The sequence below is a fragment of the Procambarus clarkii genome, chromosome 47, assembly GCF_040958095.1.
Source record: "Procambarus clarkii isolate CNS0578487 chromosome 47, FALCON_Pclarkii_2.0, whole genome shotgun sequence".
NCBI lineage: Eukaryota > Metazoa > Arthropoda > Malacostraca > Decapoda > Cambaridae > Procambarus > Procambarus clarkii.
In genome coordinates, this window is record NC_091196.1 from 20,207,216 (window position 1) to 20,234,930 (window position 27,715).

The following is a 27,715-nucleotide window of genomic DNA, read 5'->3' on the forward strand; positions in this document are numbered from 1 at the left end:
CTGTACACCAGTTGATTGAAAGTTGAGAGGCGGGACCAAAGAGCCAGAGCTCAAACCCGGCAAGTACAACTAGGTGAGTAAACACACACACACACACACACACACACACACACACACACACACACACACACACACACACACACACACACACACACACACACACACACACACACACACGCAAAGTAATGAAACTAGGCAGTGGAAACAGGAGGCCAGGCACAGGATACAGAATAGGAGATGAAGTACTTAATGAAACAGACAGAGAGAAAGATCTAGGAGTTGATATCACACCAAACCTGTCTCCTGAAGCCCACATAAAGAGAATAACGTCTGCGGCATATGCGAGGCTGGCTAACATCAGAACGGCGTTCAGGAACCTGTGTAAGGAATCATTCAGAATCTTGTACACCACATATGTAAGACCAATCCTGGAGTATGCGGCCCCAGCATGGAGCCCGTACCTTGTCAAGCACAAGACGAAGCTGGAAAAAGTCCAAAGGTATGCTACTAGACTAGTCCCAGAACTAAGAGGCATGAGTTATGAGGAAAGGCTGCGGGAAATGCACCTCACGACACTGGAAGACAGAAGAGTAAGGGGGGACATGATCACAACCTACAAAATCCTCAGGGGAATCGACCGGGTAAACAAGGATGAACTATTCAACACTGGTGGGACGCGAACAAGGGGACACAGGTGGAAGCTGAGTACCCAAATGAGCCACAGAGACGTTAGAAAGAACTTTTTCAGTGTCAGAGTAGTTAGTAAATGGAATGCATTAGGAAGTGATGTGGTGGAGGCTGACTCCATACACAGTTTCAAATGTAGATATGATAGAGCCCAATAGGCTCAGGAATCTGTACACCAGTTGATTGACGGTTGAGAGGCGGGACCAAAGAGCCAGAGCTCAACCCCCGCAAGCACAATTAGGTGAGTACAATTAGGTGAGTACACACACACACACACACACACACCAACCTTCCCCAGATCATCAGAAATAAAGTAATTAAACAAGCCTTACTAGTAATGTCATACAATATCAGAGGAAATAATGAGGAGTGTAGAGGAGAGGCCGCGGGTCCCGGAGATTAACTTCATCAACGCTAATAGCAAAGGACCTCATCTTTCCCCGCTCGTTAATTGACTTCATCAACCCCCAGTAAAATACAAACCCACGGACGGCAGGCGACAGCCTACTGCGGGAACAGTCAAATCTACATCAATTATAATTAGCTTGAATAGGCCTAAGGCAGCTTTTTAAGTGAATTGTTGGTAGGACTAAAGTAGTTTTTTGAGTGCATTTTTGGGTAAGCCTAAGGCAGCTTTTTAAGGGAATTGTTGGTAGGACTAAAGTAGTTTTTTGAGTAAATTTTTGGGTAAGCCTAAGGCAACTTTTTAAGGGAATTGTTGGTAGGACTAAAGTAGTTTTTTGAGTGAAATTTTGGGTAAGCCTAAAGTAGCAATCCTTTTCTATTAAGCGACGATAAATGCAATTTCCCCAAGCTGACTCATTAGCATGAAGGTTTGGAATACTGACAAGGCTCTAGTCACACACGCCTGTTCCCAAGCCTGCTGAGTGCTTAGAGGATTACAGCTTGGACTGTGCTCGCCCAGATGTGCATGTGTGGTCTCTTGCCCTACTGTGTGGTGATTACAACCGGTGTATTTCCAGTGTATGTTCTTCAAATATATTGTTGTAATGTATAACTGGAGGAGGGGGAGGGGAGGGGGCTCCACACCTGTTTTACCTAGCCTACACACCTGCTAGTCTCCGCTAGCAGGTGTGTCCACTCAACTTCAACCTTTTAACTACTATTAAAAGCGTCGGAGACGAGATTAACACTTATTACAACTCCTCTCACGGTGAGGGAAGGTAGGAGCAGCTGACTCCTCCTTCTCTCACCTCCTATCCCTCTTCCTTATCCCTCCTCCTTATCCCTCCTCCTTATCCCTCCTCCTCCTCCTCTTCCTCCGGCAGAAGACAGGCAGGAATCTCGAGCCGCAGATTCTCAGCGTTCGTCGTGAGAGACTCTTGGGGGTAGAGTTTGTGTTTTCTTAAAAGTTTTCTTGTTTACGTGGTGTCTCTGTGGCAAGGCGGCGATCAACTCACCTGCCATAGCAAGCACCAGTGCTTGCTGATCACTCACTTGCTTTCTTCTCTCGCTTCCGTGTGTGTGTTTACTAGTTGTGTTTTTACGGGGGTTGAGCTTTGCTCTTTCGGCCCGCCTCTCAACTGTCAATCAACTGTTTACTAACTACTTTTTTTTTCTCACACCACACACACACCCCCCAGGAAGCAGCCCGTGACAGCTGACTAACTCCCAGGTACCTATTTACTGCTAGGTAACAGGGGCATTCAGGGTGAAAGAAACTTTGCCCATTTGTTTCTGCCTCGTGCGGGAATCGAACCCGCGCCACAGAATTACGAATCCTGCGCGCTATCCACCAGGCTACGAGGCCCATGTGTGTGTGTGTGTGTGTGTGTGTGTGTGTGTGTGTGTGTGTGTGTGTGTGTGTGTGTGTGTGTGTGTGTGTGTGTGTGAGTGACCAGTCCCCAGGCACCAAGCGAGCCTCAAGTTTCCAGATAACATTCGAATTTTGTTCGAAAATTGCTTCGTGGTCCTCCTGTGTTCGAAACGCATCTCTATAAACCTAACCTGTGCACAATTATACATATAAGTCAAATATATAGTAATATAAATGTATATATATGATACAAAGGCAGTTTTGAATAGACAGTATTTAAAAATTGGCGAATACGTCTTTGGGTTCGAACCCCGGTGGGCGGAGTCTGGAACAACCTGTCCTCAGGACCGGCTTGTTCAGTACCAGACTTAGAAGGTGAAGAGACGACGACGTTTCGGACCGTCCTGGTCCAGAACGGACCGAAACGTCGTCGTCCCTTCACTTTCTAGTGTGTGGTCTGGTCAACATACTTCATTCACGTTATTGTGACTCATCGCCTGCACCAGACTTAGGATTGGGACAGTCCGAACACTGGTCAGTGTTTCAAATGTTACCTCTGGCTCTGACCTCCACGGGGTACCAAAATTGTATAATGCTGAGGCCTATATCATTTTTTTCACTGTGTTTCAGTATGATGTATGTATTGTTCCGTCGGTGACAGGATGCTTACATATATATATTTTTTTTCTTTTTTCTTTGAAAAGTACCCTTTTTTTTATTTGGCAACCCGCCATGTTTAAAATAGTCACGGGTCATTATGTCACTTTGTACTGTGAGGGGGTGGGTGTGGGGGTGACTTGGAATAGTGAGAAAACATCTGTCACAAGACCAGTGGGCACCCTCGGCCCTCTCCACACCTGCAAACATGTGAGAAATATGTATTAATCTTGCTCTTCGTGGCCCTCTACCACCTCCAGGGGGGAAGGGTGAGGAGGATCCTGCCCTCAGGGGCGGGTGTGTGTGTGTGAGGGCTTCGATATAACTCATATGAAGAGTTGGGGCCGCCACTTACGGGCTATTCATGCCCGTGCCACCTCTTGGGCGGCTTAATCTTTATCAATCAATCAATCTCCTCCTCTTTATGCCCCAGATGACCATGTGAGCATCATTGATCACATGAGAGCTGTGGAGGAGCCGACTACACCAGGCGGGAAGGCTGAGGGTGTCTGCCTCACGCCACAACCTGCTCAACCTTTACATGACTCTTAAATAATACCCGATGACTGTATTCATACACGTTTGGCTTTTATCGAGGTATCCGGCGCGTGCCGGATATGTCCAAAAACGCAACGCCCCGACGCACCCAAAACGCGATATCAAAACGCACTTGAAGTAAATGACCAGCGGTGTGGGCGCGTCAGGTACGGGGGATTGGAGACCTATTATGGCCGGACTTGGAAATGAATACGAGGGAGAGAACATGTGTGAGAGTGACGCACTCGGGGGGCTAACGATACAATGATGGTGTCCGGAGAGTGCGGGTGGCTGAGTGGGGACTCTTAACAACCAAGCGGGGTGGGAGGTGAGCTTCAACTCTTGGGTCTCGCCTCTGTAACTTCAAGCGATTAGTGTTCAACAGAGTAACAGAGTAGTGGCAGTGTTAGAGACCGTGGTCTCCGTCGTAGTTAGGGTACACTGAATCCGTGTATACAGAGAGAAAGGGATAACCCAAACCCGGGTGGACCCAGAAAGAAAGGGACGCCGTATCCCCTTCTCTAACAAGACAAGAAGACAGGGCGTCATATACTCTTAACAAGAGAGGCTGACAGGGACCTGATATACTCGGAAGAAACAGCGTAACAACAGCTTGCGCACAGCGAATCAACATGTCGAGTGCGCGCCAAAACAACACGCATACCAAAAAATCAGTGGCAACAGGATCCCATGGAATTTCCAGCCAACAAAGGCTGTCATCGCCACACTGTGACAAGCCACTATATATACACACAACCGGACTCCCTGGTGACAGAATGTCATGTCCGCCTACCGCCCGCTTCCCCAGCTACCCAAACCCACATTAAGCTGAACATAAAACGATGTCCGTGTGTGTGTGTAGGATCAGCTTTGTAAAGACAAGTGGTGGGTGGGGGATCAAATGGCCTGTAGTGGGGTATTTATTGTGTTTATTACCATAGGTAACTGGGTATTTATGCAGCTACCTTTGGCTATACGAAGGGTTAGAGGGGCAGGAAGCCTACATTGGTAAGTTCCGGATGGATAATGATGATATCCTCACGTACATTGAGGTGAATGAAGTCATTTCACAGCAACCTGGAGCCTCATACCGGCTGGTCTGAAGGGTCTAATGACTGGACATTCAGTAATGTTCGGAACACACAGCACGGACACAAGGACACACGGACACAAGGCCACACAGCACGGACACAAGGCCACACAGCACGGACACAAGGATACACAGCACGGACACAAGGACACAGGACGGGGTTGCAGCATGCGTTGAGGAGGACTGCGGCGGTATAGTCCATGACCGAAGATAGCATCATTTATTAAACAAATCTGGAAGGAATATTTAATATACTACGCAAGGTGAACACGGGCAAGGTCAGGTTATAAGGACACGGGGACTGAACACTGTCCCTGGTGAACACAGACATAGGCAGGGAAGCTGTGAGTGGCGTGAGAACATGGCCAGTTTCTGCCAGCCCGGTACACCAGTACTAGGCTTAGAGCCTATTGACACCATCCCAGTACTAGGCTTAGAGCCTGACATTATCCCAGTACTAGGCTTAGAGCCTGACATTATCCCAGTACTAGGCTTAGAGCCTGACACCATCCCAGTACTAGGCTTAGAGCCTGACACCATCCCAGTACTAGGCTTAGAGCCTAGTGGCACTCATGTTGCTAGGTGCCACTATTATGTTGCCTGCCAAAGTGCCCGCTGTGTGACAAAAATATTAGGCTACGTATATTTATAATCTACACATATTTCCACCTGCTCCAGAGTGCTAGTATATCAACATATTTTTGTGAAGCAGGTTTGGTTTGTCAGACGGGTTCAGGACCCGTCTTCATCGCGTATTGAAATGACTTTTAGCCTCACTGAAGAGCCGTTGACATTTAAAATATTTCAATTTCAAATTTTAAAAATGAGTTTGAATTTTCTAAACATTCAGGACCAAGCATCCTGGTCATGGAATTAAAATTAAAATGTATAGAAACAACGAAAATAGTTGTGAAACTTTCACATGAAAGTATAACTGTGTATGGCTTGTTACACGACTAATTGGGTGTGGCAGGAAGTAGCGTTGTGTAAGTTATATTAATATGATAGAGGTGAGAGCCACCATCACCAGCTACGGTCTGGAGGCCAGTAGGGTAGTTAACACTTGTAATACGTCGTTAAGTGGTCTCAGGTGGTGATTGCCTCGGTGGGTGAGAGAGAGGAACAGAAGCAGAGAGAAAGAGAGAGACAGTGTGTAAGAGAGAGATGTTGAGAGACTGTGAGAAAGAGAGATGTTGAGAGGCTGTGAGAGAGGGAGAATGAAAGAGAGAGAGAGAGAGAGAGAGAGAGAGAGAGAGAGAGAGAGAGAGAGAGAGAGAGAGAGAGAGAGAGAGAGAGAGAGAGAGAGAGAGAGAGAGACAGACAGACAGACAGACAGACAGACAGACAGACAGACAGACAGATAGAGATGAATCTGTTTAATTGGCACCTAGGGACCACTGACCCATCTATATAAAGCCCGCGACAAATGGCGGCTGCCAGCCATTGTCCTCACTAATTGGAGTGCTATACACAGGCGCTCGACATGCATAACCCTCTTATGTAAAACATCTGTACGCACTTACCCGACAGGTGTGTGTGTGTGCATGTGTGGAGACCAATCCAGGGCTCTCTAGTGCCACACACGGATGTCAGTAACCAGCAGACGTTGCTAAGAGTGCCATGCCAAGTTGCTAAGATGCCACAGATGCGTTAACTAATACCGCCCCCAGGACAACGACTCTGGGAGTGGCGGGAATGGTAGTTTAGTGGGTGTTGCAGCTGGGTTACTGTCTCACAGGGTGATATTGAGCCATTGTCTCTTCGTCTCTTCTGTCTTTGGGGTCGATCTCCCGCGCGGTCGCTTACAGCCACGCCACTTGAACGGACACGGATTTTTATACCATTGACGGCCTGAGTGGATGTTGCAAAGGTCTTGGCGTAGTTGCCAGGGTGAATGTTGCAGAGGTCTTAGCAGCGAAGACTGTACAATTCCTTATGACTCGCCTGTACACACATAAAATAGTTTAGTAATTATGTTAACCTGAACAGGAACGACAACCATTGGCAGGTAAATTTGTGTTGAACCGTGGAATTGGAATTTTTGAACTGTTCACCGCGGAATTGGCGAACGTGGTCCAAAACTCTACGCTTCACGGGTAGGTAACTCCTACATAGGACCGTAGGCTGGGGTGAGTATAGAGTTTCAAATCCGTAACGAATGACTGTAAGTTTTGACTAATGAATGCGGTCTTGGCTGCAGGTCCTGGTGAGTGGCTGCAGGTCCTGGTGAGTGAGTGCAGGTCCTGGTGAGTGAGTGCAGGTCCTGGTGAGTGAGTGCAGATCCTGGTGAGTGACTGCAGGTCCTGGTGAGTGACTGCAGGTCCTGGTGAGTGACTGCAGGTCCTGGTGAGTGGCTGCAGGTCCTGGTGAGTGGCTGCAGGTCCTGGTGAGTGACTGCAGGTTCTGGTGAGTGAGTGCAGGTCCTGGTGAGTGACTGCAGGTCCTGGTGAGTGACTGCAGGTCCTGGTGAGTGGCTGCAGGTCCTGGTGAGTGAGTGCAGGTCCTGGTGAGTGAGTGCAGATCCTGGTGAGTGACTGCAGGTCCTGGTGAGTGGCTGCAGGTCCTGGTGAGTGAGTGCAGGTCCTGGTGAGTGAGTGCAGGTCCTGGCGAGTGAGTGCAGGTCCTGGTGAGTGAGTGCAGGTCCTGGTGAGTGAGTGCAGGTCCTGGTGAGTGACTGCAGGTCCTGGTGAGTAAGTGCAGGTCCTGGTGAGTGGCTGCAGGTCCTGGTGAGTGACTGCAGGTCCTGATGAGTGACTGCAGGTCCTGGCGAGTGACTGCAGGTCCTGATGAGTGACTGCAGGTCCTGGTGAGTAAGTGCAGGTCCTGGTAAGTGGCTGCAGGTCCTGGTGAGTGAGTGCAAGTCCTGGTGAGTGGCTGCAGGTCCTGGTGAGTGGCTGCAGGTCCTGGTGAGTAAGTGCAGGTCCTGGTGAGTGACTGCAGGTCCTGGTGAGTAAGTGCAGGTCCTGGTGAGTGGCTGCAGGTCCTGGTGAGTGGCTGCAGGTCCTGGTGAGTGGCTGCAGGTCTTGGTCAGTGAGTGCAAGTCCTGGTGAGTGGCTGCAGGTCCTGGTGAGTGGCTGCAGGTCCTGGTGAGTGAGTGCAGGTCCTGGTGGGTGAGTGCAGGTCCTGGTGAGTGGCTGCAGGTCTTGGTGAGTGGCTGCAGGTCCTGGTGAGTGACTGCAGGTCCTGGTGAGTGACTGCAGGTCCTGGTGGGTGAGTGCAGGGCCTGGTGAGTGACTGTAGGTCCTGGTGAGCGACTGTAGGCCCTGGTGAGTGACTGCAGGTCCTGGTGAGTGACTGCAGGTCCTGGTGAGTGACTGTAGGTCCTGGTGAGTGACTGTAGGTCCTGGTGAGTGACTGTAGGTCCTGGTGAGTGACTGCAGGTCCTGATGAGTGACTGCAGGTCCTGGTGAGTGACTGCAGGTCCTGATGAGTGACTGCAGGTCCTGATGAGTGACTGCAGGTCCTGGCGAGTGACTGCAGGTTCTGGTGAGTGACTGCAGGTCCTAGCGAGTGACTGCAGGTCCTGGTGAGTGAGTGCCGCGGGGGGAGACGGAATGCAGGAGGTGTTGACCGCACGCCGTCAACCACCTGACTGACGGGATGAGAGAGAGAGAGAGCCACAGGTGCCTCCGTGACGCAACAGGTGGGCTCCACGCAGAGTATGGGTGGGGGGGGGGCAGGGGGAGGGAGGGTTTTGGGTGGGGGGGGTCAGGGGGAGGGAAGGGCTTGGGCAACCCGCTACCAGTGGTAGGGAGGAGGGTCGGGCAAGCAGCTCCCTGCGTCAAGTGCCGAGGGGGCTGAACTAACAGCTATCAATGGTAGCCCCTATTTGATACACATCATTGCACGGATGAATACAGAAACACATTAAGTATGTGACAGCTTCACATACTTCACAGTTGTCCAGGAGAGACAATACATAAATGTGTAACATGTATAGCTGGCCAGCCAGAGGGTGAGGGCCCGCGCAGGAATATCCCTCCAAAATACTCCTTCGTTTGTCTCGAACCTGTTCTCAAGGAGGAAAGTCGCTCACCGGAAAGAATTGAGAACGACCACATAATTAGTGCTATTATTTACTCTCTATCCATAGGTTAAGGTCTGGTTTGGCAAGGTTAGGTTTCATTATGTTTGGTTACGTTTAGGTGGTATATTGACGATATTGTGAAATGTGGAATTCGAAAACTATTTTAATGTACCCGATAATTCCGTTTACAGAAAACCAAATTCTTCAAAGAAGACGCATTCAGCATATACTTTTTTTTATTTTTTAAACCAGATTTATAATAAAATAAAGTTATAATTTAAAGATAATCTCTGTTCAGGACAAAGATTCTTGTCAGAGATAAGAGAGTTAAGCTACCATAATAGGCTAATGGAACTAAATCTCACAACCTTAGAAGATAGAAAGAACTGAGGGATATGATCACAACATACAAGATACTACGGGGAATATATAAGATTGGACAAGGATAGCTTCTTCACATTGAGATACAGTAAGACAAGAGGACATTGGACATTTGCTGGAAACGCAAATAAGCCGAAGGAATGTAACGAATTACTCGTATCCAATAAGGGTGGCAAACAAGCGGAATGCACTGAAGACTAAGATATAAAACCCACCTCCATTAACAAAAGATTTGAACGTCAGAACAAGTTTAATAATTTAAATTATCAGCTGTGTTTGGAGTCTCCTCATAAATAAATATTTTATAACCCGCTGACCCGTGGAACACGATGGTAATACAACTAAGAGATATTATAGATGTAAATTCAATTGCTACCTCCACCCCAGCACTGAGCCAAGCTGCCTGCTCTTTGTTCCTACTAATTGATATTGCCTAGGAAACCCCCCGTGAAGGAAAACAGGTTGTGCTGGAGGCGGCGTTGGCAGTGTTCTCTGGTTACACACCAAGCAGGGCTTCACCTGGACGCGTAAACATACATAATCATTTACGAAACCTGTGCATTTTCCTTAATCATGGCGGCTTTGTTGACATTTATTTAACAGTTTACGAGCTTTGCAACTTCATATCCCAGGGTTATTTTTGTTACAAACAACCTCATACCGCTTCGGTTCTCATAAACTGTTTAGTGAATGTAAACAAATCCGCCAACATTGTGGAAAGATGAACAGTTTTGCTAAGAGGACGCGTAAATACTTGATAAATTCCGGTCGTGTCGGGAAAGACTCGTGATATTGTGAGCGTCTGTGTTTACACTAACGTGAAGCTGTATTAACATCTTGTTATGTTGGTCAACGTTAACGACGCTGGCTGCTATGACAGCGCTTCTCTTCATTCATGTGGAGTAGTGGGCACTCAACTTCAGTTGGATTTTGTTAGGTTGACAAGTTGAAGTGTCTTTAGATAGGATCCTATTGTCATGGACGAGATAATTAAAATGCGTTAGTTCTGTACGGTTATCCCTCGAGAAAGTGAATTATCTAGTACCAAATTACAAACCAAATCTACAAGGTTTGTAGTGCCCTGTAGCCCATTTCCTGGGCGACAGGGAATGTGCAGTGAGCCAGAAATCGGCTTAAAACTAACGCTCAAGAGTCATTTTCCCGATAGGCGTCGTATTTTGAAAACTGCAGGGAGATTTGGGCAAAGTCTGACTAATCGCAATTGAAAAATCGTAATTTAAAACTAGTAAAATCAACGCAACATGGATTAGTTAAAAACAGACGTTGTCTTACAAACCTGCTCACATTTTTGGAAACGGTATGCAGCTATTGAGACAAAGGAGTTAAAGATGCTGTAGTTTGCTGAAGCTTTTGATAAGATACCCCATGAAAGGCTGGCAAGGAAATGTGTAGTATATGGAATAAATAGGAGAATACTAGAATAGATAAAGAATGGTTAAAGAGCAAAGAGCCGTCCTTACCCGAAATGAATCTGGAAAAATATTGTGTTATGTGTTGTCCACTTTTCGCTAAGGTTGAACTAGGGGTCGTGGTCTCCCTGCAGGTTCGTTACTGCACATGAGAAACATGGAAACAGAGAAATCGATATAACAATGACCAGACTGAGGCTGGGTTACACCAAACTAGCAGCTATAAATACAAGACAGGCATAACTGAACTTCCGGGCTCACCATAGCCCGTGCTACTTGCAACTTTTAGTTCTCAGTAGCTGAATCTAAAACAACAAGAACATAACTGAACTATGCATCCACTGCCATGATCCAGAGACAGTTGAACATTACCTCCGTCACTGCTTCATACATCATGGAGCCTTTTAACATCGAGCATATAACAGGGTTAGGAGATCTCTCACCACTTATAAAATACCAAGTGGTGAGGTAGGAGATCTCTCACCACTTATAAAATATCAAGTAGTTAAAGCATTAGCTAAATATATCCAGTTAACCAAAATATTCGATAAAATCAGACCTATTCATATAATTCGCACTACCCGGACCATCATCCATAGAAAACGTGAGTCTTGGCTATAGTCAAGAGTGACGGTCAGCTGACGCCGTCAACACAACACCCAGCCCTCCCAGTCATGCTTCAAGTCTAACTTCTTCATGCAAACTGCACCTAGTATACAAGAAGAAGTCTAACTTGATGTTAAGTGTTAATTCTTAAAACACTTCTGGTTCCTGCATCAACTGGCAACAACAACAACGATATTGAAGCCTTGTTAAATAGTAACTACTGACGTGTCACTGTGACGCGTCTCCTAACATTACCACTCGTATAGTCATCTGAAGGAGAGAACCTGCACGCAAACTGCACCTACTATAAAGAAGTTGTGTTTACGGTCACAGCCCCAAGTGTGATGATCGTATGATTGAGTCAAGGTAATAATACGGTGTTTACAAAAGCAACATAATTCATTACATTGTCAGAGTTGAAGATTATAAGATTAGTGACACGGATAACTTGTCATGATTAATAATTTATTGTGTTGACGGACAGGCAACCAGTGTGTGTTTATACATGTTTGGCTTATATCGAGGTCTCCTCCCCCCCTTTAAGGTCGAATTACAGACCACCCCCCACCCCCCAAGGATGCAACCCCACAACAAGCTGACTAACTCCCAGGTACCTACTTACAGCTACGTGAACAGCTGCATTAGTAGTAGTAGGCATCCATTAGTCTCGGGAGACTATGGGGTTTCGCTTTGGTTGTCGGTCTGGAGTGGCCTCTCCAGGGCGCAAAGTCAGGATAGGTTGATATGGAGGAGAAGCCGTTACCCATGCAGCAGGTCCCCCCCTCTCCATGGTGCCGAAAGTCTCCCATGGAAAGGCAAATGCCAATATGATTGGTTCCAGCGCCGTAGCAGGAACTGAGAGTTTCGGAGTTGACCTCGAAGTTGGTGAAATAAGGCTCAGGGACTCCAAACCCAGAGACCGCCATGGTCGGGGCCGAAGAAGAACCACCCCAGCAAGGGTAAGAACAAAATGCACCCAACCATTTGTCCCGCCCAGGATTTGAACCCGGAATTCTCGAGTGAGTCTAGAATGAACTCGACTGTACTACCGGGACCCCTCAGTTATGTTGACATTGTTTATTTACGTGAAAAGTTGTAAATGGTTTATTAAAATTTTGTGTTTGGAGATGTTAGATTATTATGCCTACTTTTGTTGTGGAGCAAGCCCAGTAAATGGTGATGCCCAAAAATCCTGTAAAAAAATTGATGTGGGGTATAAGAACTGCCAAAATTTTAACACAGCTTCATCATCACTACTCTTTAAGCAAACCCAAGCCAATCTATCCTATCCTATCTTTAGCTACCCAAACCTATCTTATCCTAAACTAACAAAAATAGTTTAGTTCATTTATTATGCACCTCATATACATCCTGTGAACAGTATTGTAATGGAAAAGGTACAGAAACTGGGCTGGAGAAATGAACCAAAATTCATTAAAAAAGCAAGTTAATTTTGATTTTAAGCTAGAATACATGGTTTAGCATATATATATATGTAAAGTCTTTTTTACAGCAGCAAATAGATACCTAGGAATTAGTCATCTGCTATTTTTTGCATTCTGTGGAATGTACAGTCGTCTGGGGATCTCGATAAACATAACACTCGTTCTTGCCAACAGAAAGCAATATATTTTCAATTCCCCTTTCTCCCAGAAATATTGCTGCAACTTCTACAAAATTATCTCCTATAAGCACAGAATTGCATAGAATAAAAATCAATTATAATTAATTATTTTATTGTCATATTAATAAATATTACATGTAAATTCATCAGGATGCTGAAGTTCAATTGAATCATAAATTCATAAAATTTCAGATGCCTTTCCAACAAGCTGGAGCTGCAGAGGTTCTTAGAGCATCTCAGAAGGATGAGAGTTTTCTTGACCATCTGAAGAGCTGTGTCTCTGAGGTTGTCCAAAGGTCAGCAGGTAAGCTTAAATATACTGGTAGTTAAGACAGTCTACAAATACTGTCTCAAGTATGTTATATTGTATAACTGTTTTGCTGTAATAATGGATGAATAATAAGAGTCTAAACCAAAATGAATAATAAGAATCTAATCTAAACCAGAGCTGTGTTTGTTAATATTTGTAGATACAGTACATATTAAAATTATTAATTGATTGCATTTTTTCATATATAAATTTAGCTATGCTCCATGAGTATAATAACTTTATACCAACTGAATTCTTTTAAATACTGTAACATCTTTTATTTACTTCAACAATACTATATTAAATACAAAAATGCATGTAGTTATTATTTCTTAAACATTTATTTGTTCTTGGCACATCCAAAATCTCTTGGGAAAGGAACAAATTATATATAAAATATTCTTTATTCTTTCTTTTCACTGCATTTCATACAATTAGAATTCTTCTGTTATTTTCCACTACCACTTTCCTTACAATTGGAACTGAATCCTACTTATTGAAGTAGTTTCCACACTACTGTATAATTTTTTTAAAGTGTGAATAGTCTGTGAATTACTTTTCATTCTGTTAACAGGTACTAGAGTGTGGCTGGACATACATAAACATGCCGAGATTCTCTGTGAGTTTGCTTATTACAGCTTGACTACATTATGTCTTCGTCAAACCCTAGGAGAGGAGTACACAGGGATACTAGAAGTTGACCACACAAAGAGAAGATTACCAAACACTTTTGTAAGTAAACATAACTTAAATATTAACAAAACCAATAATTTCATGACTTATCAAAAGGTATGTTATGTATTAATTTTTTTTTTATAATAAGAGGAAATTCTTATTGGTTTCTGATCGTTAGTTTTTGGCTAATAATTTCTGCTGTACAAATTTGTTATTTTTATGAGAATGTAATATATGGTCAAACAAAACACAAAGTTGAACTCCATAAAAATAGGGGTAAGTAAATTGCCAGTTTATTATTATTTTTGTATATTATTACTTTAATAGGTATAGTACGTACAGTACATGCTAAAATTTGAATGCTATTTTTGGGGGGAGAAATTTATTTAGGGATGGCTGGCAACTGTAAATACATATTTGTAAACCCACATTCCCTCCAATGCGTTATGTGTGGTTTCCTCCGAGGCTATGGGTCCCCCTTCTTCCAGCCATAGGTGGTACTCCCTTTCCTATTTATTTGTAAACACTACATTTTCTAAAGTGGCAAATGTCATACAGCATTTGTCAAAGTTTTTTGGGGGGGGGTTCTTTACCCACCAAAGGTTGGCATTTATACTGGATATTAGTTATGATATGTCGCTTTCAGGAGAGGGTAGCCATGGTAATACTTCAATGTTTTGGTCCAGAAGTTATACGAAGGCTGCTATCCAAATTGGAAGACTCTTCTAGAGCTGGAAAGTTATCCATATACCTCCGGCCAGAGCTGAAGAATCTTGTACTGCAACACATATCAACTCTAAAATACTCCATTACCCTGTTGCATCGTCTTCACCTGGCAACTTTTTATTTTTCTGGTGCATTTTATCATTTGTCTAAAAGAATTACTGGTATAAAATATGTAAGTATGCTCATAGTAAAATGTTTATCATTGCTTTAACATGTGCAGATGTTTCCTGTAGGTTTTATTGTTATAAATTTAAAATAAGAGAAGAAAGATATCTAGGTCTTAATGGCACTAGTGATTGCAGGCTTTTATTTTTCAAGATCATATTTTGCCTGGCCAGGTAGGCTACTGGAATTAACAAAAGCGAACACTTTGGAAGATCCCATTTCTATATCATTCTGCAAACTGCCTATTCACATTTGGTAGAATCCTGTTTTATAATCCATGCCCTTCATAATAAATTAATTTTTAAAGCAATGATAGGGCCTAGCCCAGCTGGTGTCCTTAGGGCCACTAATAAAGATTCTTGTCACAATGGGAATAAGTCATGGGAACCTTGAGGGTGATGTGTCCTGAGCGGAACATGTAGGCATCCATGAAGCCAATGTTCATGACTATGTTCATGAAGCATCCAAGTGCCAATATCAATCAGAAATGACGACTTCATTAAAATCGAGTACTTCATTATTGTGACTTTATTACTTCATTATTGAAGTAACTTCAATAACATGATATCATTATTACTTCAATTACTTTATTATTGACGACTTCATTACAATCAACACTATTTTGTGGGTAGCCCCTACGGCTCCCTGGAGCTAATATGTGATACATTAGACTGGAGCATTAGTCTATGGAGTTCAGCCTACCATGGACCCATGAGCCAAAACCTGGCCCCCTCAGAGATACAGGAAGCAATGGCCCTTGAGAACCTTCCCTGTGGTTGGGGGTTTCCCTTATCTGCCATCGATTGGGGTTAGGCACCCAGAAAGATAGGCATAACAAAACAAACCTCACATGGTAAGCAAATTACAGTACTGTACAACTAAAATCCGAAAAAGAGAGGCAGAACGCCCTCCAATCCTAAGGAAACAAGCAAACGTCACACTCCACTGCCGTGTCACTTGTAGTGTTGTGGCTTGTCACTACACGAGCAGGTTCTGGCTCATGGTCCCTGGTAGGCTGAACTCCGAAGACTAATGCTTCACTTATTAGCCCGATGGCTCCAGGGAGCCTCGAGGGCTAACCCAGAAAATGGCGTTTCATTACATTCAATGCTGGTTTTTTGTATTTCTATTAAGAGATATTGTATATATCTTTCAGTCATTGTGATGACTACATGATTGTGATGTGATAACAATGTCATTCAGATGACATTGTGATTTTTTTTTTTTTTAAATCTTAAAATTTATTTAACAATAGTTTCACTAGTAAGGTTTCTTTTTAAAATACTGTATTTCACAAAATTCATCAATTCTGTAATAAATATATATTGCTTGTGGATTAATTTCATCATGATGTATCTACATTTTATATGTGATTTTTTTCATTGTTTTCCTGTAAAAAAGTTGTGACTTTTCTCTCCAAGACAAAGTGAAGCTTCTTTCATGCATTTAGGTTTTGGTACGTGAATGGTATGGTGACAGTTCTGCAAGCAAATCATTTCAAATCCTAGGAATGGTGCTGCTTACTCATACCCTTTTGACTACTGTGTATGCAGCTTATACACACTTGTTTCTCAAGCTTCCGACGGAGAATACACAGCCATCAGCAAGTAAGTTTTATATAATCTGGTAAAAATACAAAATTTATTTGATACTGAATTTATACTTGGCTTCAAGTTTCGTTTACGGCACTGTGCATATGTATTAAATACTGTAGTTTAGACTTTTTAATGGTTAACATCAAGATTAATTTTTGTTTTTATTTTTTTAAATACTGTAGTTTTATGTGACAGTTAATACAGTAGTTAGTAATTAATTTTTTGTGAAAATGTAATTAAGGCTATAAGCAGCCAAGTTACTGTAAACGGTGCACAATTATTGCATGACATTCACAATGCCACACATTAGTATAAATAAGGGTTGAGTGATAAATACTGCCTCACCATTTAGGAGCATAGAAATAATAATATTTTTTTTTACTTAACACTTAAAAAAAGAGTGTTACGTAGAGAGTAAAAAGCAGTGTTCTCTGTGTCTTGACGAGCGAAAGTACTCGTCAGTCACACCCTGTGGACACCTGTTCTGCTGGCACTGCATCCAGGAGTGTCTGCAGACAAGTCAGCAGTGTCCACTGTGCAGACATCCGGCAACACCTTCTCAAGTGGTGCCTCTACTTAATTATGACTGAACTGTGGTTATATTGTAAGTGAAATAACCTTTCAGGTATACATAGTATGCAGTTTTATGTATCCCAAAAGAGCATAGGAATTCAGAAATATTAATAATTTTGTAAGTGTGCAAAAATGTATGAATATATTTCATATCTAAAAATTATTCCAAGGATATTTAATTTACGATATGTTTTTCCTTATAGATCTTAATATCTCTTTATGTTATTCATATATCTTTCGAAATTCAATTGTGCTCACTAGTTGTACAAAAAACTGCTGCTGCTTTAATTAAATAATGTACATTTCCATTCCATCGTATTGAGGTTTAAATGCGTTCTTCCATTAAGAAAATGTTGCATAGATTTGTAAATAATGAGACTGATTTAATATGTATTGTTAGGAGCTATTATCCTGTATTTGCCTTTAGTTTTTACATGAAGTACCGTAATTTAATACACAGGGAAGCATTCAAGAATTTAACAAAACTGTATTCTAAGCAGTATTTCAGGATTTCTTTACTAAGTTGTTACATTCTAATAATAGATTTTATATGCCTGTATAATCATATCTAGTATATGAATTGCTCAAATATAATTTACAGAACAGTCAAGCTCGGTTTTAAATTACCAGAACACACGTGTTTACAAGAATTTCTTAATTTAAAATATGGCCCTTGTACCATTATTATGCTTTTTGAGAGGCTGTCTCAGTGGCTAGCTGCCAGTAAATATTTGCTCTGGTAAAGTCAAGCCTTGAGAAGTGTACTAAACCTCTGAATCCGTACTGAAAGCCAGGACCAGAATCTGACTTTCACTTCGAGGTGAAGGGAGCTTGAGGATCGGAGAGCCAAGGAAAAAAAAACATCAGAAAAGTAGGCAAAGCAAACTAATGCCCAAGGCTAACAAATAATTATTGCCACACATAAACAGTGCTAATCTTGAAGCATCTGATCACTGGATAATGGTACAAGTCACCCATAATCCCTATTGATTGCCCACCTCATCACTCTTGTGCAGTCAAGGATGCACCTGTTAGGATCTAAAAAGCTTAGTTGATCTATGTTCAACTAAGTGGTGTTGACAATACCTGGAAATTTAGTTCCATGTGGGGCCATTGTTGCTGTCATAAGTATTGAAAGCAATGGCCCTCTCATGTCCATTGCTTTCAACCCCAATCCCCTCTTGCTCCTCCATTTGTTTCATGCTTGTATTATTCCACATGGCATTTTGTAAACTATTTTGCTCTGCCTATGTGCTAAGGTTGCTTTTCCCTGCCCCACCATATATGTTTGTTTTGAGTTGGAGAACAAGTCCCACACATCTCGCCTTCAGATAGTGTGTTGGACTTGTTCTTCAAAGCATAGCCTATGATGATGTAGTTAGCTGTGTGAGGGTGTATAAATCATGAACAATTGTATCAAAGTGATCTACAGTATTCTCAAATTTTAACTAGTGTACTGTAACCAAACCGATTCTAAATTCAGCGATAAAAGTTCACCATATAAAATGGAAAGATGCAATTCTCATGTCAGTGACTGTCCATACATGTGGTAATGGGAAGAACTGTATAACAATTGCACTATGATGAGGCAACTTTGCCCTTGCCTGCAAAAGAATCAGGCCAGATTAAGCAGATTTAGTCTCAGTAGCTATGAAATAGCCATGTATTTGTCTTTCTATCACATAAGCCATATTATGTTAGTTTGTGGTTACAATTAAGACTTGAGTTCTCCCCTTTAGTGAATCGATTTGATGAAACCGATTTCTGATCACCTAGTGGTATTGGGCAAAAATAGTCTCGACTATCGAATACTGTTGAATAGTCTGGTCAGGGTGCTGGATTTGTCAGTGATTTCATTGCTCCTGGCAGTCTAAGACTCATCCCATTCAAGGTAATGAGTTACTGGTATTTTGTCTTTTTATATTTTAAAGGTACATCTGAACACATACTCCTAGGATAATTAACCATTTAAAAAATCTAATTTTTATTGTTATTACAAATAATCATAATTTAAAAACTCGGGCTGTGCCGTCATCTGACGCTGTGACAAGTGCAGAACCATCCCTGGAAAACAAAATGCATATTTTCAGGCTTGCAGTAGAAAACAAATACAAAGACCCAAATGTTGTTCACAGAAGTAGTGCTACTGCACCTCTTGAATCTAGACACCTCTAACCTTTTTTTGAGTCATGGACGCCTTTGAAAATCTGGTGAAAGCTATGGACCCCCTCCCTAGAAAAATGCACATGTTGTTAATGATTCGCTACTTGGAACAAAAAGCTCCAAGCAGCACAGGCTATTGTGAGCCCGTAGTGAAAAAATGCACAAACAACTTTGCATGCAAGGAAGCAACGAATATACTGTTCTTCACTATGATGCAATCAATTTTCAGTATATTACAACACAAAATATGAATACAGTAAACATACATGGATCCCAGGTTAAGAACCCCTGCTTCAAGAGATAATGTTAGAGATGGTCACACTAACATTCAATCATATGTGCAAGGCTAATTAGACACTAGTTCAGAAAAACAGATATTCTTACTTGCAGATACCAAATGCTAGTATACTACTCTTATGTCCTGTATACTTGGCAAGAGGGTCTCCTGATCGCACGTCATAGGAACGCACAGCACCATCGAGACCAGCAGAGAACAAAATTGGCTCACTTGCGTGCCAGAGTAGCTGAGATGATCCACAACCTTGAGCTACGATATGTCGTGTGACCTGAAAGTGATATTTGTAGAGAATATTTTCTCATTAAATGAAAGTATGTTTGAGAGCTGCATGGAGTGATGATTTGAACAAAAATGTTGCACTGAGAACTAACAAATAAATGAATTGTCACTTGGATATCTAAAATTGCCATAAATTTGTTAAATTATTTACATCATGAAAATACAATGTTTGAGTCTGAAATTATAAGACAGCATTAGTACATGACAAACATTTGTGTATTAATGTTCCCAGCACAGAGGAATGGCACTTTTGGGAAAAAGTAGGCTTAGTTTGTGTACACTTTTTACTGTACAAGTTTAATGAACAAATCATGCAGAAATACATCAAACCAATGCCATAGAAACTAAGGCTTCCTTGCAAGACCACTTCATGGGGCTTGGGAGTCATGCAAGATTATATCAGTTGCAATATATAAATCAAATGGTCTATTTACATGCATTAGCATTATGAGACCTAATAGACATCACAAAACTAATGCAAACTGCTGTTTAGGCAAGATATGCAACTTTGAATCTCAAGAACAAAACCCTTATTATCCTTAGCCAGGAGCTCAGTGGAAAGTGATACATAATCTAAGATCTGAAGAGGTAAGTTAAACACTGCTGGTTAGCATCTGGCAAATGTCAAGATCTTGTTCCTAAAATAAGAGCATTTTTAGTTTATTTTACCTTTAGGTGCATGAAGCCATAAAACTTTTGAGAACAAGCAACATTCCCATCCACTGAGGAAATGTTTAAACAATATTATATGTTGCTACTAACAAATGTTAGTAGCAACATCTTTTACTAACGCCCCTGGAAGGAAACCAAGAGAAACTAGATGTTTTCCAATGCTATATAGCAAACAACTGACAGACGTCTCTAGTGTCAAATGACATTTCCCTAGATTACGTGGGGCTTTCAAATAAAATAGGACGCCTTAAATCATCTCCAGACAATTGGAGCAGATTGGTCTAAATGCAAGTGTCAGGGTTAAAGATGAATTACCATTACAGTACACTACTATAAAAGTAAAAAGTATTCATTGAAAAGTATGGTCATTGACAACTCTTAAACAAAAAAAATTATAATTTAAATAATTGTGGCACATACTTATAAAATCTTGATACTACAGTATCTAAACTCCAAAAACAAAAGGAAAAAATAAAACAAAAGGGAAAAAAAGCCTCTAACCCACAAGAGAGCTTTTACACTCAATAACTCCCGCATGCATTTTTCCAACATGTACTTGAAACTTTTCATTTAACTTATTTCTAGCCTTCTACTTATCCTTCATTATCCAGTTGTCAATCATAATTGCAATATTCAGAGTAGAAAATTAGGTCTTATGATGGAACTAAGGGGAAAAATATTAATTCTTACAGCTATTTTCCATTATATAAACAATGGATTTATATTAAAAGAAAACAAAATGACTAACCTGTGAAGCAACATCCCAAAAGGTAACATATCCAGATAACGTGGCAGTGACCGCAATACTGGGCATCACTGGACAAAAACTGACGGCCTCCACTGTATGATCAACCTCTACACTGTTTTCGTCAGAATTTGGAGCTACTTCACAATTGAGAGTGCCAACAAGCTGCACAGAAAACATACAAAAAGAAAATTTATACAGTATATGCTGGTTAGCATCGTAAATGTGTGGCCACATTTTTTTCTACCAAAGTAGTATCAGACTCGTTCCATTACTACATATAATGTCAGTTACCTCTTCGCTATCATAATTAAAACCAACCTTTCCATTATTAGCATTGTATAGTTTTGCTGTGCCATCCATGGAGCCTGATATAACAAGAGTGTTGTCCTTATGCACGTCAAGGCTGGTAATAGGAGCATCGTGTGCCAAGCCACCACTTAACTCATGAAGCAGCTGTCCAGTCTTCAGGTCAAATACACGCAAAGAACCATCTTCATAACCAGTCACCGACCGCTTCCCTTAAAATAAAGGGAAATGACAGGCATTATGTATTCTTTATTGGATTTGGCACTTGTATTCTTGAGGCATACTGGATGTTCCTAAGAATTAAGAAAACTATAGAAGGATTATTGGGCAAGCTTTTTACCCTTGATGATGTCTGCAGCCCAGTCTTCCTAGCCATCTCCTTAAACGTCTCGCCTACGAAATTCAGCCATGTATTTAGGACTTGCACCTGCCCATACCCTAGACAACTAAGGCTTAGTGGAATGTGAAGAGAGTAAATTAAAAAAAAAAAGCTAGGATGGAACAGGTTAAGTTTTCAAGGAAAAAACATTAAATATGCTTGGTTTATGTGAAATAAAGTTTGGAGAGTATAGTGTACAGGGCAATGAATGATTTCTTAAGATGCAGTTCAAGATGCTTGTTTGTAAAATTCAAATTTAAAAGGACTGAAGTGGTTATGGTGATTGCAAAGGCTGTGTAACAAAAGAATTAAAAAGACGTACAATATTTTGCGTAGTGAAATTACAGCGATACCAAAATGTTAACAAATTATGGGCAAGTGGGAATGGGTTTAGAGAAAGATTCAATGGGTTTAGGTGCCTAGTTGCACTTGTGGGGGGAGAAGAGTTGATATGTGGCTCTTAGATCTCGACTCTCAACCCTTATTTGACTGGTGAATAAGTTCTAGAACCTAATGGACTGTCATGTCTACATTTAAAGCAGTGAGTGAATGTTTCCATCACTTAAATTTTTAATACCTTTCATTTGCCATTAGCCTGCAACTAAAAACAATCCTTTTTAATGACTCTGTGGCTCATTTGGGTACCGAGTTTCCATAAAAGTCCCTTTGATTGTCTACTAACCATGCTAAATACTGTAGTCTGCCCTGCCCATTTTCCCGAGTACTTTGTACGTGTTAATCATGTTTTCCCTATTCCTTCTCTTCCAATCATGCATGTGCTTTTGTCATGCAAGAAATGGAAGTGAATAATCCACAAAATAGTAAAATAACAGTAATGCAAGTGTTTCTTACCATCCTGAAGCAGTGCACCACACTGGGAGGTTACACCATAGCTAGGGAAGGTGCGAGCATTACCCTGAGGCACTAGCCACATCCATGTCTCTCCGTCCACAGTCCCTGCCAGCAACACGTGTGAAGCATGGTGCCATGTTAACCACTGGAAAGAGCACAAAACTGGTGTTGAAAGGCAACAAAGATGAGTGTATACATAACAAAATAGTTTAAAAGGAGGATGTATTCTTGGAGAACAGCATGAAGATAAAACCACAAATTTAACTTAAAAGTATATAAGAAACATGGTGGGGCTCCTATGCCTTGTGTGGTAATTCTGCTATAAATTTCCTGATAGCTATAGCAGTGTCTGCATCCCTCCAAATCCAGTCCAATAGGGCTGGATTACCTCCAAGACATCTTTCTACTTGCAAATCACTGAACCTTTCCTTTCTAGTCCTTCAGACAAGCTTCACAACAATCTCTGTCACAAACCCTGCAAAGTCATGAACACTCCATCCACAATTACCTCTAAACACCATTTGCAGTTCAGCTTTATATTTCATCCTATGTTCCCTTGATGTTCCTAATGGAACATCACCATAGCCTGTTCTACATAGAAATTTTAGTTCCTAGTAGCTAAATTTAAAACAACAACAACCACAATCAATTTGCATAATGTGAAAATTATTCTGCACAGTTCAGATACATGATACTGTATACATGAAAGACCCTGTACAGGCACTGAAATGTGCAAGCATGACAGCATTTTCTGATACCATGCAAATCACAGGTAACCTCTTGACATTTTGCATACAGTATTACCATTGTTTACATATTAAATTATATGCATAAAAATATACACAACAGACTGTATATTTCTTTAGACAAAAACTTACACAAAGGTCTCCAGTCTCAAACTCCCAAATCTTGGTCAATGTTGCTATTTTCCAGACTTGAATGTATCCATTCATATCCCCCGTTGCTAGCAAGGACCCATCATGACTGAACTCGACACATGTCACACTGTCCTATGTGGTACACAAAAGAATATTATCCAGAAGCATTACATTAAATTTATATACAGTATAAAACTAAAATTATATATACTGAACTGTTGTATAGTATGTAAACCCTACTAAGACAAATTTTTAATTGAAAATCCAAGTAAACAAAATTATTTGATTCAATATGTAAAATTCTTTCCCGAGTAGAATCATTACCTTAGGTCATTTCCCAAAATAATATTTCCCAGTGTCGGCACACAGAACACCACTCAAGAGAATTATGAAACATTTCTTCAATGCCATAATAAGTGATAAAGCCAATGAAGAATTCTCAGTCCAGGACAGAATGAGCACCATAGAATAATCTACAGATTCAAAGCCTTTCTGAACTCGCTCTTGGCTTCATAACAGTGTTATGAAGTTTATGTTACTGGCCAACGGGGTTCCTTGGAAACAACTGGCAAGATGACCTGACCAACACGACCATCAACCACCAGGTTACCCGTGATGCATATAGAAGGCTCAAAATCTTCGCTACAACTTTTGGCAGTCATTTTGGACTGGATTAAGTATTCTCCTGTAAATCCCCAGCATTTATATGATCCTTCAGGGTTGTTAGGAAATTTCCCCGAGGTGCTATGCTTGTATGCCGTCCTGACTGGCATGGTCTTATCTGAGGATCTCATGTCTCAGACATGATCTTGTCTGAGAACACCAGGAATCTTAATCGAATGTAATAGCTCAGAAAAGCAAGTTAATTTAGACTTTTATAAAAACAGTACCTTATTTCATCATGTTAATACTGTACTTACCTTGTGGCCTGTGCAAGTCAATAGCACATTGCCTGTGTTTATATCCCATACATATGCCAAGTCATCCTCACCCCCTGTGGCTGCTATGTTCCCACTACATGATACGGAACAACTGAATACCGAGCCTGAAACAGGTTTTCCCGGGTAAGTTTGCATATTGTATGTATTATATCAACACCAACAAAGACTTGCATTACCTAATCATAAACTATTTAAACCTTAAATTACTTGATTAATAGAAATATTGTATTTATCTGTGCTTCTTTATATCTAGAATTCATCATTTTTATGATTATAATTATGCAAATTCACACAAAGACCTTTGTGCTTGGAGAAAACAAGGGCAGCCATATCCGTTATATTTCCCGTGTCTTCATCCATACTTTCTTCATCGTCCTCGTCCTCTCCACCAGCAGCCACCAGCCTATCAGCAACCTCCTCCAAGTTTGTGTCGTCATCAAGCTCTATCACCTGAGAGAAACAACTGGGAACTTAGAACAAAATCATCTACTGTACTGTATTTTAATTTAGATTTTTCATGCAAAATACATAAAATATTTCTAATAAGCTATTGTTACTGGTAAGCAAATCATGACTTTTTATTACTGTATCTTTAAAGTATTTTCAAGAATGGATAAGTGAATATCAATGACATGGTAAACAAGTTGAACTCTGATTTAAATACAGTACTGTAAGAGCTCGGCAATCCAAATTCTGGTAACCTGAATCATCTTGTAACTCGAATGAATACGTCTCCTTAGTATATGGTGGGAGTAACACACTTAAGCAACACCATCTTGGATCATAACAGATTTTACCACAAGTTCAATTCCTGGACAAGGTGATTCACTTGGGCAAAGGTGGGCACGACAGAGTTCCTGATTACAGAACAGATTGCAAGTTGGGAACGAACCCAACTGTACTACCGGGACACTTGCCAATGTACACGGCAGAGCTAACTTAAGGTGGGTGGGTGAGGTAGCTCAGAAATAGTAATTTTATTTTAGCTTAATTACTAGCTATATGCATGCACTAATTAATACAATTTTACGACTGCAAAAACTATCAGTCAAAATAAAAAGTAAATCAAAGGCAAATACTTTAACTGCAAGTACAGTCATGATGAGTAATAATTTGTATTAAATAAGACTATAACAGTTAAGAGCTATTTACTCACCTCCTCTATATCACCAATATCAATCACATCGTCTCTCTCTCCCTCATATGAAGACTCGGGGGAAGGTGGTGGAGTGTCGAGTTTCATCTTGCCAAGTTTACTCTACGACTGAAAATGTAACAAACTGCAATTATTTCTAGCGAAAAAAGGTAGATGACTTACCATGAAAATTTATTTCTATTCTCTAAATACCCTATGATAATGTTGGTTATGTTACTCAGTTACAAGTACCTGTGTAACACACTATACACTTTTACACAGGTTGTAAAAACTAATACAGATATGTAACCTTAATTAGAAACAAAGACTAAAAGAATTTGATGCCAAACATTTGGAGTGACTATCTTGTACGAGCGTCTTCAGTCACGAAGATGTGCACAAGCCCTCCACTGTGCATTATTTTGTCTGTGATATTGACTAGCAAGTTCCTGGCCCAGCCCCTGTGCTAAAAGTGAACAAACTCTGACCTTACTGGAGCCGAATTCCAGCAAAGCTAACTTTTAAAACCCCCTGTTGATATTGAAGAGTGGATTTGAATACCCTACTGGAAAAAATCATGCCCAACTCTCCCACTTTTTCATCAAAAGAAGAGTATAAACTATCGTCATTGCATCGTGGAGGGGCCAGAAGAGAAGCAGAGCCAACTGTAATGAGACTGACAAGTTGAAAGTGTTTAGGGGGGGGACTCCGGGTCTCTCGTACCTCACCTCAATCACGAGTCACATTCCAAAATGTGCTACGTTTGCCGCGGTGATCTCGCCTCTCGGAGGGAAAATTAAACAACTTAAATATGGTACTAAACGTAGTAGCAAAAAAAAAAAAAAAAAAAAAAAAAACTCATAGCCTTGTAATCCATATATGTAGTCAACTCATATACTGGTATTCTGATTAAGCTCATTTTAAAATTGTTGAACCCATATGTAACATTACGGTGGGCTGGATTAGGCAATGGTACGTGAAGTTAGGTTAGGTAGGATTTAACGCTATGCATACTAGTGGCTTTACAAGAATGTAAAACTTCAAGTCTCTGTTACTCTCATAAACCCAATGTACCTTCTGGTATATAAATAAATAAATTTAAACCCCGTTAGCGAATGGTCTTCAGGAAAGAAGTGGCTTCTACCCTCTGTGAGGCACTTGAGACTTGCAACACCCCACATCACAATGTACTTAATGTGAGCTAAAACCAGTGCAAGTATTATGGGCTCACCATAGCCCGTGCTACATGGACACTTCGTTCCGAGTACCTAAATCTGAAACAACAACAACCAGTGCAAGTATAACATGTGACACACAATAAGTTTACTGATCAAGCTGCTGTTCCTCTACAGCAGTTTTTTTTTTTTATTATTATTTTCTACCACAGACGTGGCCTCACATTTACAATGCTAACCAGCATATATACATTTTCTTGTGTCCTCCATGGACAGGGTTATTGTGTTAAACATATAGTTCAAGGGTTTATTGAACAATCAACCACAGAAGGTGATTCGGTGCTTTTAAAATGCTAAGCTACAGCAGTGTGTGTCTCCAGCACCAAAATACACGAGGAAGGTTTTTAAGATGGTCAGAATGTACAGTTGGTCGTGTTGTTAAAGGCACTACACCGAGTCTTACCGGCCTGATACCAAGCGCTGCTCTGCCAGTGGCTAAATACTAGCTGACTCGTTGATACTTTACAATAATCAGGTAAATTCAGGTAAATACATCAGCGTGCTGCCAGACCCGTCTGGTCGAATCGTACACAACTGCTGCGTATATCTTTGGTTTGGTACAGGTTGTATATCACTTCGTAGATGGATTCGTAGGTTTATTTATTTATATATTTATTTATTTTTATTTATAAGAAGGTACAATATGTTTGTTAGAGTACATAATATTGGTATTTTTACATTATTGTAAAGTCACTAACACACGTAGCGTTTCGGGCAGAAACGTGGATTTTATGTAGATTAATAAAAAACTAATCCATCGCTTGATATTATAAATGTATATTATAACAGTTATTATACACGACATATTATATACGAATAATAAAATAAAAATTTTAACAAGCGACCTTATGAATGAAACTATTCGAACCCCAGTTGGAAACAGACCCAACTATAGGATGGGTTAACCCAAGTATCGCGCTTCCAAAAGGGTCGCCCAAGTTGGAAAAGACGAACGCTGAAAGAATATTG

General features: G+C 41.1%; 3 protein-coding genes across 4 annotated transcripts in view; 1 reads left to right on the plus strand and 2 right to left on the minus strand.

The window, feature by feature from the left end:
• LOC123762961 (synaptotagmin-15) overlaps window positions 1-8,325 on the minus strand; it is a 140,213-nt gene extending 131,888 nt beyond the window's left edge. For both annotated transcript variants that reach the window (XM_069302058.1, XM_069302057.1), the window contains exon 1: window positions 6,272-8,325. The gene's annotated coding sequence lies outside the window, so the exon portion shown is untranslated. The remainder of the gene's footprint in view (window positions 1-6,271) is intronic.
• A 2,907-nt stretch (window positions 8,326-11,232) lies between these two features.
• LOC123762963 (peroxisome biogenesis factor 10) lies at window positions 11,233-17,470 on the plus strand. The gene is made up of 6 exons (XM_045749822.2): window positions 11,233-11,558; window positions 13,009-13,120; window positions 13,701-13,858; window positions 14,448-14,699; window positions 16,143-16,299; window positions 16,687-17,470. The coding sequence occupies exons 2-6, from the start codon at window positions 13,009-13,011 to the stop codon at window positions 16,875-16,877; spliced, it is 870 nt and encodes a 289-aa protein (XP_045605778.2). The 5' UTR covers window positions 11,233-11,558; the 3' UTR covers window positions 16,878-17,470.
• Window positions 17,471-18,827: 1,357 nt separating this feature from the next.
• LOC123762962 (angio-associated migratory cell protein) lies at window positions 18,828-27,289 on the minus strand. The gene is made up of 10 exons (XM_045749821.2): window positions 27,150-27,289; window positions 25,533-25,640; window positions 24,676-24,826; window positions 24,356-24,480; window positions 23,436-23,567; window positions 22,558-22,702; window positions 21,339-21,538; window positions 21,021-21,182; window positions 19,408-19,589; window positions 18,828-18,924 (listed from the first exon to the last, which is right to left on the minus strand). Exons 2-10 carry the CDS (start codon window positions 25,617-25,619, stop codon window positions 18,864-18,866), a joined length of 1,245 nt encoding a protein of 414 aa, XP_045605777.2. The 5' UTR covers window positions 25,620-25,640; window positions 27,150-27,289; the 3' UTR covers window positions 18,828-18,863.
• Window positions 27,290-27,715: the final 426 nt, after the last annotated feature.

Coding starts and splice junctions, on each gene's coding strand:
- LOC123762963 (XM_045749822.2), top strand. CDS start 13,009: ATGCCTTTCCAACAAGCTGGAGCTGCAGAGGTTCTTAGAGCATCTCAG. Junction 13,121..13,700: donor GGTTGTCCAAAGGTCAGCAG/GTAAGCTTAAAT, acceptor TTCTGTTAACAG/GTACTAGAGTGTGGCTGGAC. Junction 13,859..14,447: donor GAAGATTACCAAACACTTTT/GTAAGTAAACAT, acceptor TGTCGCTTTCAG/GAGAGGGTAGCCATGGTAAT.
- LOC123762962 (XM_045749821.2), bottom strand. CDS start 25,619: ATGAAACTCGACACTCCACCACCTTCCCCCGAGTCTTCATATGAGGGA. Junction 22,703..23,435: donor TTGAGACTGGAGACCTTTGT/GTAAGTTTTTGT, acceptor TGCTCTTTCCAG/TGGTTAACATGGCACCATGC. Junction 19,590..21,020: donor TTTGGGATGTTGCTTCACAG/GTTAGTCATTTT, acceptor TATCACTTTCAG/GTCACACGACATATCGTAGC.